At 37.0% G+C, this 16014-nt stretch overlaps 1 protein-coding gene across 4 annotated transcripts in view; it reads right to left on the bottom strand.

Moving 5' to 3' along the window:
- OTOGL (otogelin like) overlaps positions 1-16014 on the bottom strand; it is a 172440-nt gene that overhangs the window by 28513 nt on the left and 127913 nt on the right. For all 4 annotated transcript variants that reach the window (XM_089309054.1, XM_089309056.1, XM_089309055.1 and 1 more), the window contains 4 exons: positions 14385-14574; positions 11461-11675; positions 2763-2904; positions 1375-1560 (listed from right to left, as the gene is read on the bottom strand). In XM_089309054.1, coding sequence (XP_089165180.1) covers positions 1375-1560; positions 2763-2904; positions 11461-11675; positions 14385-14574 — 733 coding nt within the window. The remainder of the gene's footprint in view (positions 1-1374; positions 1561-2762; positions 2905-11460; positions 11676-14384; positions 14575-16014) is intronic.

Here is a 16014-nt window from a genome sequence, read left to right as displayed (position 1 = left end):
ACTCCCTACCTCACACTAGCATTTACATCATATTAAAATTTTAAATGTTTCTGCTTTAAAATGTAAAATGGGAAGTAGGCAATCAGGCAAAATAGTATTTAGGGCTCTGTTAGCTTTATATAAAAGTTTTATTTTACAATAAATATGGCTCTCAAAGTTCTTTTTTTATTTTATTTTTTTTACAGGCAGAGTGGACAGTGAGAGAGAGAGACAGAGAGATAAAGGTCTTCCTTTTCCGTTGGTTCACCCTCCAATGGCCGTTATGGCCGGCGCTGCGCCAATCCGAAGCCAGGAGCCAGGGGCTTCCTCCTGGTCTCCCATGCGGGTGCAGAGCCCAAGGACTTGGGCCATCCTCCACTGCCTTCCTGGGTCACAGCAGAGAGCTGGACTGGAAGAGGGGCAACCGGGACAGAATTCTGTGCCCCGACCGGGACTAGAACCCGGTGTGCCGGTGCCACAGGCGGAGGATTAGCCTATTGAGCTGCAGCGCTGGCAGCTCTCGAAGTTCTTTTAAGGAATGATAAAGAAAAATGTAGTTCCCAACTAAGTCCTCAACCTCCAATGAACTTCTCTTAAATTATCCTAATTATTAGAAAACCAAACTCATATATTTCCAGACTACAAATATATGCATGCCTGTGTATTCAACATGTCTTATACACACTTTACTCACTGGCAAACACAAGGAATGTTTCCAAAACTATATATTCATTTCACTTGTACTTGTCTTTCCCTTTGATTATAGCAAATTCCCTTTTCTTCTGACCATAATGAGGAGACTTATGACTGTAGAAGTATTCTGGTGCAGTTTTTTCAATGCTGTACTTTTTCCATTTGCCACTATCATGGAGACAACGTGTTAGAATAAAATGGTTTAAAATTGAAAGCAGAAATATTAAATGGTTTCTCCTCAGATAAGAGTATCTGTCATTTCTTGGCATTTGCCCATATTATCAGAGCACTGTGTTAAATACAAAGTGACTTGCACTTGCATTGTTTTATAATCCCTACACTAACTTCGTAGGATAAGCACTATTATTTTCCCCAATTGACAGAGGCATAACTTCACACTCTTACAGGTAAATGTAAACCACGAATATATCAAATAATTGAATTTCTACTCAGTCAACACTCTACTCTCTTAATTCTATATTTTTCATGTTCTTTCCTGGTTACCATAAGCATCAGTAAACATTAAAATGCATCACCACCAAAGCTTCTAATTTTGTTAACTTCAGTAGAGATCATGTTAAAACCAAACTACAAGCAAACTCATTTCCTTTCCAACAGCCAGGCTATCTTTGATCAGTATTTCTCAGCATGTGTTGTTGTTTGGTGGATTCCTAAAATACCATCTTATACTTTGCTTCTTACCACATTCTTCTTCTGGAATGCACCGACTTGAATCTGGCCTGTGAAGAATTGTTCCATTTTTGCACACACAGTCTTCTCTTAAATGCACACATGAGGAGTGTCCATAGAACCATCTGTTCAGACATGTTCGTGCTTCACAGGGTTGCACACAGGGTTGATATTCCTTTTCCTCTGGGCAACTCAGAGCTATGAGTAACAGAGGACAGAATTTGCTAATGTTAAAAGTCATCTACTTGCATTCTAATAAAAGAAAAACATCCAGTTTTTTTCTGAAAGATTAATTTGCCACATTTTGGTCTCTCCCAATTCCATTTTTCATAAATCAGAAATAAGCCACCAATGGATATTTTGGGCATCTTCCAGGTATCCAGTTAGTATTAGATTTTATGGTGGGAAACAGTTATCTGAGTTATGTCAAACAAACATGACCAATAGGCCAAGTCTGGTTCACATATAGTCAACCATTATAAAATTATTGCACTTTTTAGTGAAAGGGAGTACCACAGTCTTCTCAGAATAAACATGGAAATACATTTTAAATATGTAACAAACCCAAGTGATTAAAAACAGGAATACTGCATGCTTAGGTTTAATCTTTCAGTATCAAAAGAAACCATTATTAATAACCACTTTCTGGATGATATTTCAGAAAATTCTTGATGATTTTCACTGATCTTAAAAAAGGCATCCTGTTAAAAAAATGAATAAACAGCTAGAGGGGCTGTAAATCGGTACAACCTCAGCAGAGAACAACACGATAGTGTCTAGTAAGATTAGAGATGGCATGTGCCCCCAGTGAATCAGCAGTGCTGTTCTTGCTGATAATTACTTCAGGGGGAGGACAGAGGAAACATAAGAGAAGGGCCATCCAAACTTTAAGTGTAACTATTTCATTTCTCATGTTGAGTGATGTAACTGATGTTTATGAAATATTATTTTTTATCCATGTATATTATTCTAACTAAATTATTTTGTGATTAAAAATTTGCAAAGAAGGGGCCGGCACTGTAGTAGGTTAAACCTCTGCCTGTGGTGCTGCCATTCCATATGGCGCCAATTCGAGTTGTTCCACTTCCGAACAAGCTCCCTTCTAATGGCCTGGGAAAACAGAGGAAGATGGCCCAAGTGCTTGGGTCCCTGCACCCATGTGGGAGACCTGGAAGAAGCTCCTGGCTCCTGGTTTTGGATCAGCCCAGCTGTGGCCATTGTGGCCATTTGAGGAGTGAACCAGCAGGTAGAAGACCTCACTCTCTATCTCTTCCTCTCTCTGTCTATAAATCTACCTCTCAAATAATCAATAAATCTTTTAAAAATGCAAACAAAAAGAAATGAGTGAATACATAAACAGAGAGTGTTGTTTTTAAATGGAAAATACTATTAATACTTACAGCAATAATCAGGTGTTCTCCACTCAATACAGATGTCAAACTTATTGCACAACGCTACATAGGCAGAAAGTGCATCACACTCATAGTTCCAAAAATAGGTATAATTGATCCACATCTTTTCACAAAAGTCCTTTGGTGAAACCTAGAGATACATTTTGCCTTGGGATAGGTTATGCTGTTTTTGTTTTGTTTATGTTTCTATGAAGACCCTACGCTCAATTAAGGTTGTCTGGAGAATCAAAGAACAAATTATGATAGTTGCTCTAAGACCTTAGATTTTCAAAAATCTAAATGTCAATTCTGAATTTATATTTTTAAGCATGCATTTTAAACATGATGTTTTCTTCATTAACACACATAAATCATTCTTATAACAATAAAAATATACTGAATGTATTAATATTGACTGTCACATATTTTAAATAATATGGCTTGCTTTAATTAATCAGAGACTTTTTCTACAGAATACATTCTATTTTGATTTGGAGACACATCAGAGAGCTGAATAATTTAATGAGAAATTCAACACTGATTCAATTTTTTTCTTCATTCAGCCATTCAGCAAACACATTCTAGGCATCTACATTCAGATGTTAAATTCTGATATAGGTCAAAGTATCAGGTAAAATATTTATTAATTTTGTAACCCATCATTTTTTCATTACATTTTTTCCCTTTTGCTGAATCTCCTTTTTCCAGCCACTTACCTTCACACACTACATCTGCTATAGCCATTAATAGCCTCCTGTTTGTCAAATCTAATGAGTACTGATACTCTAATCTCTCCCCTACTGTTCAGAGGCTTCTGCTCCCGGCACTCCCTGTTTCACTAGATGTTCTCCTTTCCCATCAAAGTCACTGCATGCTGTTGTCTTTGCGCCTACTTGGTCACTGTGTCCCCTTCCTGCCTCTCGTTCTGTCTATAAACCTCATCCTCAACATTCTTGTCTTCTCACAGAAAATGCTCTTCCTAGGCTCACTCATTCCTACAGGTTCCCATCAATGCCTGACGCAGCTTTATTACATGTGAAATAGAGTTAATAAACACATTTGCTACTACCTACAATTGCTGTGAGCATTAAATACATTAATACATGGAAAATGTACAGAACAGATCCTGGCACATCTTGAACTCGTTACTGCTATTCCTAAAACCTCATATGCTGATAGTTCCCCAAAACTGATCTCTCACCGAAACTTTCTCTTCTGAGCTTCCAAATTATACTTTAAGTGTCTTCAGTGTCTTCTGGCTATTTTCACTCTGATGTTCCAATATACCCAAAATGAAAAATCTGGACCTTCTCCACTTAACTCAGCATAAAGACATATTCTTATATATTTTTGATATATCCTTTAGCTATCCACTCATGTATGTGAACTTTCATAATTTATGAAGCACCTATGCATAAGGTACTGTGCTGTACATATGGAATATGAAACTAAATCAAACATACCTGATCTCTGCCTACAGATCGCCTACTTTTTTTTTTTAAAGCCCTTTGTGTAGGATCAAGAGAAGCTACCATATAAAAAATGAGGAAGAAGCAAGTATTCCAAGCAGAGAAAGCCCATTGGCAGGGAAAAAATCTTGGAATATTCTAGTTGTAGCAGACAGGAAGCTAGAATGGTCTGAGCTTACTAAGCAAAATAAATAAATAAATAAAATGTGCTTCAAGAGGCAACTAGAGAAGTAGGTGGACCCACATCTTAGAGGACTTTACAAGGCCTGGTAAGTAGTTTGTAATGTACTCTATGTGTAAGAAAGATATTGAAGGATTTTATAGGTAGAGAAAGGACATAACCCTGTTGATATTTTTAAAAGATCGTTCTGCCTGCAATGTGGACATCTGCAAATTAGGTAAAATTAGAAGTGGGAAGGCCAAATTATGACGTTTTGTCTTCAGACCAGGATAAAGATCAGTTATTTAGATGAGTATGTTGGCATTGGTGACTGGAAGAAAAGTGTGGCTATTCAACATGTATTTAGTAGAATCAGCATGACTTGATGATGGTTAGAATGGGACAGATCAAGAAATAAGAAGGCTCCACCAGGGGCTGGAATTGTGGCATAGCCAGTTGGGCCACCACCTGTGATGCCGGCTTCCCACATGGGTGCTAGTTCGTGTCCTGGTGGCTCTGCTCCCAATCCAGCTTCCTACTAATGGCCTAGAAAAAGAAGCAGAAGATGGCCCAAGTACTTGGCCCCTTGCCACCCATGTGGAGACCAGGATGAAGCTCCTTGCTCCTGGCTTCAGCGTGGCCCAGCCCTAGTTGTTGTGGTCATCAGGGGAGTGAGCCAGTGGATAATAGATACTTATCTCTGTCTGCCTCTCTCTCTCTCTCTAACTCTTTCAAAACAAATAAATATTTTTTTTTAAAAAAGGAAGGTACTGGGATAAACACTGGTGTAGCAGGTGGAGCTGCTGCCTGCAGCACCGGCAACCCATATGGGCTCCGGTTCAAGTCCCAGCTGCTCCACTTCTGATCCAGCTCTCTGCTATGGCCTGGAAAAGCAGCGGAAGATGGCCCAACTCCTTGGGCTCCTGAACCCACATGGGAAACCTGGAAGAAGCTCCTGGCTCCTGGCTTTGGATCAGCCCAGCACCAGCCTGTCAAAAAAATAAATTAATAAATCTTTTTTTTTAAAAAAGGAATGTATCAAGAATTTATTGATCTTGATACATGTTCAATCTAAGTTAGAAAGTTGAAGCTATACACTTTCACTCACCCCTAACACTGACATCTCATCAGTCCTTAAATCCTGCCCATTCTAAGATCCAGTGTCTCCCATATTCATCCCTGGCTTTCTGGACACATAGCTATCCTCACTTGTTTTCCCTTGACCAACACACGTTAATATTTTCTCAAGGCAATATGCTTTAAATTAATTCATTAGGCTTCTGGGTGAGGGCAGGAGTAAATAGTTTAAAAAACGAGTCCGGTTTGTTAATGATTGTTGAATCTAGATGATAGATACATAGAGATCCTTATACTATTCTCTTCACCTTTGTGAATATGTAAACATTGCCATAACAAGTTAAGAAAAAAAATTAACAATCAGTTTCTCTACCAAACCTGCCTAGTTCATCCTCTTCATGCTCTTATATAGATCTACTAAGCACCTCGTATGTCCCTCCCATTTTTACTTAACTTTTTTTCTTACAATAGGACCCCCACTAAAGTAACTTTTAGAAGCAGAAGGTAGAAGAAGGGAAAATTTATCTCTAGGTTGATTAGATTTCATTCCAAAGAAATCACTATCACTCATAATCTCTTGATTTCAAGTATTTTTTGAAGTCATGATAATTTACATTCTGGTTTTTAATACTATTTACCTTTTATTTTTATTTATTTATTTATTTATTTATATTTTTTGACAGGCAGAGTGGACAGTGAGAGAGAGACAGAGAGAAAGGTCTTCCTTTGCCATTGGTTCACCCTCCAATGGCCGCCGCAGCCGGCGCACTGCGCTGATCCGAAGCCAGGAACCAAGTGCTTCTCCTGGTCTCCCATGGGGTGCAGGGCCCAAGCACTTGGGCCATCCTCCACTGCACTCCCTGGCCACAGCAGAGAGCTGGCCTGGAAGAGGGGCAACCGGGACAGAATCCGCTGCCCCGACTGGGACTAGAACCCGGTGTGCCGGCGCCACAGGCAGAGGATTAGCCTAGTGAGCCGTGGTGCTGGCCACTATTTACCTTTTAAATACAATAATGGTTTACTATGTAAGAAACTTATAGAAAAATATACCCTACCTTTCTCACTGACTAATGAGCAACTTGCTATTGAAGTCAGTCCATAAGCAACCACTTAAAAGATTTGTCGTGAATTGAGATTGGGTGACAAATAGCAAGCTCAGAGTGAATTGAGTTAGGGTGCCAAATATCAAGTTCATCACAAAGATATTTTTTCCTTGTTGGCCTTGCAATATGCAAGAACTTACATACTTGTCAATATGTGCATAAAAACACCCTTTCCCCCTATTGTATATACTGTGCCAGAATAATCCCTGAATCATGATGACCAGAATGCAGCTAAAGAGGTTTTCTGACACACTGACTGACTGAACTTTTCTTTAAATATTTATTTATTTGAAAGGCAGAGTGAGAGAGACAGGGAAAGGCAATTTGTATCTGCTGGTTCACTCTCCAGATGGTTGTAAGGGTCAGTGCTGGGCCAGGCTGATGTCGGGGACCAGAAACTCCATCTGGATCTCCTACATCAGAGGCAGGAACTCATAGATTTGAGCCCTCATTTACTGTTTCCTAGGTGCCATAGCAAGCAGCTAAATTGGAAGCAGAGCAGCTGGGACTCAAACTGGGACTCTGATATGGGATAGGGGCATACTAAGTGGCCTTAAGCAGATGCACCAAAACCACTGCCCGGCCAACTGACTTCCGACAATTACCAAGAACACACAATGGAGGAATAAGAGTCTCCCATGAATGATAGTGGGAAGATTGCATTTCTAGATGCAGAAGAATGAAGATGGACTCTTATCACTAAAAGAAAATCAACTCAAAAATGGATTAAAGACTTAAATGAAGACCTGAAACTATAAAACTACTAGAAGAAAACATTAAAAAAAAAAAGAAGAAGAAAACATAAGAGAAAAAGACCATGATAGTGGTCTGGACAATGATTTACTGGATATGGCCCCAAAACCACAGCAATAAGGGCAAAAATACTCATAAATATTTTAAATGTGATTTCATTAGAACAACAAGGGAAACAATCAACAAAGAGACAACATGCAGATGTGGAGAAAATATTTGCAAAACATATATAATAAGGGACTAATATCTAAAATATACACAAAACTCAAACTACTCATAACAAGAAAGTAAATAAAATCGTTTAAATTTGTACGAAAGATCTGAATAGATAACTTCTTGAAAGATACACAATGGCCAAGAAATTATGTGAAAGAAAATGATGAACATGTCTTATCTTCAGAGAAATTCAAGTTAAAGCCATAATGAAATATCACCTTACTGTTAGATTATTTATTATAAAAAGATGAAAGATATTAATAGTAGGTTAGGATATGGAGAAAGAGAAACTCTTCAACTCTGCTACTGGCATTGTAAATTAACAAAAACCATTTGGAAAACAGCATGGGGTTTTTTTAAAAAGTGAGAGAGAGAGAGAGAGAAAGGAAACAAAACCTAAAAATAGAATTACTGTAAGTTTCTACAATTTCAAAGTAACAGATATCAATGTTAAAGAAATGGGCTCAGCATTGTGGAGTGGTGAGTAAACCCATTGCCAGCAATGTCGGCATTCCATATGGGCACCTGCTAGTGTCCTGTCTGCTCCCCTTCTGATCCCGCTCCCTGCTAATGGCCTGGGAAAAGCAGTGGGAAATGATCCAAGTGCTTGGGCCCATGATACCCACGTGGGATACCTGGAAGAGGCTCCAGGCTTCATCCTGGCCCAGCTCTGTCTGTTGCAGCCATCTGGGGAGTGATCCAACAGATGGAAGATCTTTCTCTCTATCTCTCCCTTTCTGTAGCTTTTTTAAATAAATAAATAAAGCTTTTTTTAAAAAAAAAGTGTCTGCACTCCCACGTATATTGGGACAGTGTTAACCATAGTCAAGATATGGAAACAGTGGAAGTGTCCATCAATAGAGAATTGGGCTTTCAGAGTTACATATGTATGCAGCAGAATACTGTTCAGCCTTTACAAAGCACTGAAGTCTCTCATATGTGACAATATGAATGAAACAAAAGAAATTAAGCTAAGTGAAATAAGCTAGGCATGAAGAGACAAACAATGAATATTTGTGAAAGTCATAGAAGAATATGGTAAAATGGTGGTTAGTAGAGGCTGGGGTGGAGGTAGGGAAAACAGATACATTGTTCAAAGAGTACAAAGTTTCAGTCAAATGGATGGAATAAGTTCTGGTGGCCTACAAGGGACCTTCAAAACATTCATGAAAAACACATATAAGTAAAACTAAATAAGTATGGGCTTCAAAAAAGTTCACACCAAAATATACTCATTCAGGTCTGAACAGGATGTAGGCTGAGGTACGGAAAAAGCTAAGGCATCAGCTTGAAAAGAGCCTATATCAGAGCAACTTGAGTTCTGGCAAAATCAAACAAATATCAACCTTACTGTAAAGGTTGGGTACAAGAATGGAGTCACTGGTGCGGTACAGAAAGTTTACGGGGACAATGTCCCAAAGGAATCAGCAGTTTACAAGCGGATAATTCATTTTAAGAAGAGATGAGACAATCATTCACTGGTTCTACTCTCTAAATGGCCACAACATCCAGGGCTGTACCAGGCCAGACCCAAGACCCAGGAACTCCATCCTTGTTTCCCATACGGGTGGCAGGGGCCATATAGTTGAGTCACGTTCAGCTGCCTTCCAGGTGCATTAGCATCGAGCTGGATGGGAAATGAAGCAGCCAGGACTCAAGCTGGCAACAGTTGGCTGCCAGTGTCTCATGCAGCACCTTAATTCACTGCCTATAACACTAATCCCATGGCTGGTATTAGTGTTGGACCTAGTGTTAAGAAATAAATTTTGTATATTTTATTTTTATCTTTTCATTACATTTTTCAAAAAACTTCTTGAGTCCCCTCATACGGGACAGCATAGTGCCTAGAGTTAGCAATACTATATTGCATGTTTTTAAAATTCTAAAAGACAGGCTTTTAAATATTCTCATCACAACAAAACATGATAAATATTCCAGGTGATGGATATGTTAATTAGCCTGATTTGATCATTCCAAACATAAACATGTAACAAACATTACATTGTACCCCATACACTTAATGATTATTTGTCAAGTGAAAATAAATAAAACATAAAAATTACTTCAAAAAATCTTTAAGCCATGATAAGAATCCTCACAAGTTTTAAAATTGGTTTATTTTACTACCTTAAGGAAACAGTGTATAAAAGCTCTGAGTACTTAGAAATCTAAACAAATAGTAGTTCTAAAATTTACTTATTCTTATCTTGTTCTCAAACTTTATTTTCACTGTAGTATTTTTAAATGCTCAGTCTTGAAAAAGAAAACACCTGATAAATTACTCAGTTTTGTTGAGTTATCCTTTACTATGACAGATAAATAATCCATTTTTACTGTATTGGTTCTGATTATTATCATCTTTTTCCATGAGGGAAAAGTATATTTTCAACCCTGATTGTAAAAACATTGTAGCCAGTACCTTCCAGAATTAAATTGATTTATATTTATGTAGCAGATCAAGTAATCAAACTGACTTTTTGTTTGATAACAAATTTGACTATAGAGTTACTAGTCTTTTAAATACTAGACAGTTTAGCTATTTGTGTTTGAGTCTAAATCAAAATATGTATATTTATGTATATCTATGGCCTTGGGCTCCACTTTTTCTTTCTTTTGTCATCAAATTCACCAGAGTATCTTCAGAGGAAGAGAGGTTTATCACAGACTACACAGTATGCTATGGTGGCTCAGCATGTCTTGAACAGTCAACTTAAAAACTTTCCTAACATAATCAATCTTACATGTTTCTGCTTAAAGATATAATTTTCCAGAATCATGATGTTTTGAAAGCAGATTAAAGTGACACCAAAATGCATTAAAAAGTATTTGCTATTTTTTCATTTTTATGTGCATACATTGAAAATTTGCAAACACTTAAAATTTGTTGTTAGCTAAATCCCCATGTAAACTGAAGCTCAAGAAAGATATGCCTTTTTGATTCCACAACTTCAAACTGCATTTTCCCTCAAGGAACCCAGAGGGAGGGCAAGGATGGACTCCACACTTCCCTGCCTAGCACAGATCATCCTCAATGCGCACCCTTCCTGACTTGACAATTCCCTTGCTCTTCTTTCTTTTCCTCTCCAAAAATCTTGCACTAAACTGTTTCAACATTTTCCTTGTAAGGCCTTTTACACCAAATACTGTCTTGTACATATCGTTATATCTGTATAGATCTTTCTTCTTCTCGCTACTTTCCTGGAAAATTCATCCTTCTAAACCATTCAAAGGTCTCAATCTCCACGCAGTCTTCACAAAGCCTAGGATTCCAGGCACCTCCACATTGCATACTGTACCAGATCTGTCCACAGCTTGCCTTCCTTCCAGACTCCCGGGGAGTGGAGCTGCAGGCTCTTATTTCTGTCTCACATTGCTTGGTGTGCACTAGGTACTCAGCAATGTTCAGTTAACTGATTCATGAAATGCAGTATTTGTGTGTCCTTTAACATTTCATTTTTTAGTGACATAGATTATTTAAAATATCTATTCATCACTTAAACTCATAAAGTTAGGAACTAACAAAGACCAATTAAATTGAATATATGTGGCAGATTCTATTACAAGTATACACCTAGGAGGCCAGGATCTTAAAGAATTGACAAAAGCCTCATGGTCTTAATTTTTATTCCAGGTTATCAAGCAACAGTGATCTCTTTTTCCTAGAGGCATTTATTCATAGAACATAATTTCATATTTTTGAAAGCCTTAGATGTAGTTCTAACAAAACACAGAGGAGAAAGTTAATTATCTTTCCTGTCTCTGTAAGTCTAAAAACAGTAAGTGATTCCAAACTCCAAAGCACAATGACAAGGCTTGGAGATAAACTATTCTCAGTAGAAGAACATCATAGCAAAAAACAGGAATGTATTGGCTTTTACCCTCAATATGTCTAACAGGACAGTTCTTATTTATGGCTGCTTTTGACTTACTTTATCATGGCATGGAATGAAAACTCTTCTATTTAATAAATCAATGCAGTGACTGCAATTATACTCAGTACAATTCCTAAAAGGTCTTCTTGTTGTCACTTCAAATGATTTCTCAATTTCCCAGCTCTCAATAAATAATGCTATATCTTCCATGTTCGTAATGATTGTGCCATTTTGCATCCTTATATCATCATCTGGATCATCATTGCAAATTCCTTGAAAGAACAGATGACATTTAGAAAGAAAATGTTCTCACTTACACCAAACTTAGGCAGAACAACTTGATCAGGTTAATCACTGATTTAAACTTAATAAATTATTTACTAAGTAAAGTACAAAATATGACTTTACCCTTAATAGAATTCTTCAGATTATATCTTATTCTTTGATAAAATTATACAGAACTGCCTTTTCCAGATAAGAAAGAAACCGTGGACTTAGAAGTCCAGATATGTGAGGAGATCATAAAAGTTAAGTGACTGATTCTGCTCCTACTCTCTTTCAACATTACCATTATCTCCTAACTTGAGAACTAGCTTTGAAATCTGTAAGGTAATGCCTGGATAGAAGACATTCGGTGATTGACTCCCAGGCTTCCACTCTCCTAGGAAATCTCCTCCTGAAAACATTAAATTCTTCCTTCCAGGACCTATCCTATCCCATCACTTAGTGCCAAACACCACTCCAGGCGAGAGACCCAGTTTGCATAAAGCTAATTCTTAACCCTCTTGTCCTCAGCAACTATTACAGGGAATTCAAGGGATGAACCAGCTTGTTCATAGCAGTCACCTAGATACATGGACTCATCCAACATCAGGACAATCATGGCAAGATCGGAACTTGACCTGAGAATTCTGAGACAAGTACAATCTCTCTTCATTGGAATGACAGTCTGTTAGTGGTTATGGCACCTTGATTTGCTACAGCCTCCAGCTTCCCCAAGGAAGGCCAGGCTGAGGATGATCTTACTCACCATTCAGTGGAATGTAGGACCAACGAAGTACATAGAAATATATCTAAAGCCCTGATCATCACCCAAAACCACCCTACCTTAAGATTATTTTTTCTTAATTCCCAAGATTAGACTTACATTATTTGAATGAAACATTCTCTGGAAGTATAAAATCTGAATAATCAAGCAAATATATCAGGTTGCTATTGCAAATGCCACACCCCTGCATATATACAAGGTACTGAGCACTAATTTTTTAAAATTAGGTTAAATTAATTATACCAAAAAGCCCTACTTTTCCTTTAACCTCAAAACTTTTATAGAAAGGCAACTGCTGGTAAAAACACGTTTTCACTGCAACTCCAGATACTAATGCTTCTGACTTCACAGTGCTATGCAAAATGAGATCTCAAGATAGGCCTTGAATTCTGGTGTCCTTGCTCAGTTTGGATCACACTGTTGTTTACTACAACCTTTTCAGCCAGCAGCCAGTTTAGTGGTCCCAATAGCACCCAGTTGTCCTTTTCACTAACCACCCTTCCCCTACTGTGGAGGTCCTGGAGCACAGAGAGTGACCCTTGGTTAGCCAAAAGGTGATTCCAGCCCTTTCTCTACAGTGCTTGGTTAAAAATCAGTTAGCAGAGTGTCTATACTCTACATGAAGCCAAGATCTGACAGCAGAGGAGGAGAAAAAAATAGGAAAATCATAGGAAAAATATGCAGTCCCAAAGTTTATGAATTATTACTCAATAATAACTATTGATTATATATATTCTCAATAATGTACATATTCAATTACAAGTAGTTCCATAATGAAACCTTTTGTCACCTTGAAATTTGTGCTATGTTTAGCATACTATAAATTGGCAAGGAAATATGCAAACCATTTTAAAAAAACTTTAGACTAGATGTTTGTATTTTTAAAGAAGAAATTTGAGTATTTCATGTAAATTTGTTGAGGACAAGTACATAGTAATTTTTGAGTTGTCAGCCTCAAGAATAGTATAAGACACTCATGAGGGATCCATAAACTTTTACTTAATATTTGCTGAGTTTAAAATAGACACAATTGTTCTAGAATAACATTTGCTCACCGTGTATATTAAACAATGTGATAAGTGGCATACACTAACTTTTGCATCTAGTTTTGGCAAAAATCTTTTTTTAAACTTTTTAACTGATATATAATAATTGTATATATATGACATACAATGCAATGTTTATTTTAATACCTGTATTCAGCACATAAGGATCTTGAAACTAGGTATTACTACACACATTTTAAAGATAAGGAAACATGCTCTCTTAAGAAAACAAAAGTGAGAAGGGGATAGCTGGTATCCAACTGTCCAAATACGAGCCAGTATTCTTTTTTATTTTATTATAAAGATGTTCCCTATTTGTTTCCTTTGACTTATAACTATTTATGTATCATATAACATATTGAAACAGTAGGTATATTGGTACACTTCAACCATATACTTCATAATAAAATTGGGACAAATATTTAGAACATTGTGTTTCTTCAAAATGACTTAATTTTCCTTAATTTTAATTTTTTAAAATACTAAGGAAGAAACAAGTCTTCCACTTGGCTATGCCCCATTCATATCATTTATAAACTGAGGTAATCCTAGTACATGTTTATTAGGGCTTGTTAGAAGTAAGAGAGTTAAAATATGTAAAAGAGTATCTGCCACTTGATTAATGCTTAATAAAAGTGAGCTGGCTTAAATATAAATCCTGTCATAGTAACAATGGTAAGCATACATTTCCATAAAATACCCAAACTGAACTGTTTTTTTCTGGCTTCTCAGCCCATTTATTGAAAACCATTACTTTCTTCATTTTTTACATAAGGAATGTTAACAACACATCTCAATTCTAAAAGTGGGGTAACAGAATCCAAAATGATGTAATGTGAACAGGGAAACATGTTAGAAGAAACCAAGATTTTAAGAACAATGCTCACCACAAAGTCCTTCTGTGTAGGATGACAAATTAAATCGGAAACCAAAATGAATGTCTAGGATTCCTGTAAGATGAGCCCACTTTATGACCAGTCCAGCTGGAGTAGTAATAACGTACATTGTACCAGAATCCTCTATAGACAGATCATGATTTGAAAATGGCAAAGGTACAGCAATAGTATCTACTTCTACCTAAATAATCAAAATATAAAAGGAAAATGATTATTTAAATATATACTCATTAAAATGAGCATATATATTCTTCTATTTTGTTTTGCTTTAATAAAACTTTTTAATTTTTAAGATTCATTTATTTATTTGAAAGGCAGACTGAACAAAGGTGAGACAGAGACACAGGGAGAGGGAGGAAGGTAGGAATGAAGGAAGGTAAGAAGGATGGATGGATTGGATGGATAGATGGAAGGAAGGAAGGAAGAAAGGGAGGGAGGGGAATCCCTTCCACTGGTTCACTTTTCAAATGCATTCAACAGCCAGGAACTCAATGTAGGTTTCCTGCCAAGGTGGCAGAGACTTAAGTGCTTGACTCATTCATCCAGGAGCACTTGCTGCCTCCTAGGATATGCCTTGGCAGGAATTAGGAGTGAAATCAGGGCTTGAGTTCAGACAATCTGTATGGGGATAAACACTCATGTTGATTTTAACAATAATTAGCTGTTAGCTGGATACATGACCAGACAATGGCCAGTGATAAATTAATCTGAGGCCAAAACAAAGTTCTTCTGCCCCAATTCTCAAAATAATCTCACTGACCAGGTTTGAGTTTGTTTCCCACTCACCTCATCAAAATCAAAGGTGCATAAAACACTATCATCCAAAAAATAACTCACTCACATATTTAAAGTTTTACATAATTAAAATGTTTTAATACCTTATTATATTTTAGGCTTATTTTATTATTATTATTTCCATTGATTTAGCTAGCAGGTGGAATTATTTTCAGAAAGTACATAAAATCTCAGCCACTTTAAACAAAAGCTTTACACTTTCTTTTCTTATATTTTAAAGAGAACCCTCTGGATTTGAGTGAAGCATCTAGCTCATAAAAATACTTTTATTTTGTGAACATATATTTCTTGGGATTAGGGTTTTTCCTGGAAAACCAAATGGCTTCTTTCGAATTTTTTTACAATGAATTATTCTTCTTCAGTTTGTCTAAATGAAGCTAAATATTCCTTCATTTTTTTTTCTCATTTTAGCTGTCACATTCACTGAAAAGTTAATGGTGTCAACACACCTAAACCAGTCCTTCCCTCTGATCTTCTCTTACTGGTCTTTTCTTCGTATTCTTGTCTATTACTGTTTTCAATATTATGATCTCTTTTCTTTGTATCATTTCCACTTAATCTGATTTGAAATAAGAATATTAATTCTAGTAGGACAAATCTTGGCCACTCTCATTATCACTCAGCATCATGTTTAATACGGCCTTGGCAGTGAGTCTCTCAGGGAGGAATGTTCACAACATTGGGCGCATTATGAGGGGAAAATCACAATTTTAAGATACATGGGCAAGCATCTGGCCTAACGGCTATGCGTCTAGATGGGATACCTACTTCCTACATTGGGATGCCGGGGTTTCAGTCCTGGTTCTACTCCTAATGCCAGTTTCCT

This window comes from Oryctolagus cuniculus, chromosome 11, assembly GCF_051225735.1.
Source record: "Oryctolagus cuniculus isolate XC-2025 breed Fujian yellow rabbit chromosome 11, ASM5122573v1, whole genome shotgun sequence".
In the NCBI taxonomy this organism is placed as follows: domain Eukaryota; kingdom Metazoa; phylum Chordata; class Mammalia; order Lagomorpha; family Leporidae; genus Oryctolagus; species Oryctolagus cuniculus.
The sequence above is the reverse complement of the archived record's forward strand: the minus strand, read 5'-3'. Positions and strand labels throughout refer to the sequence as shown.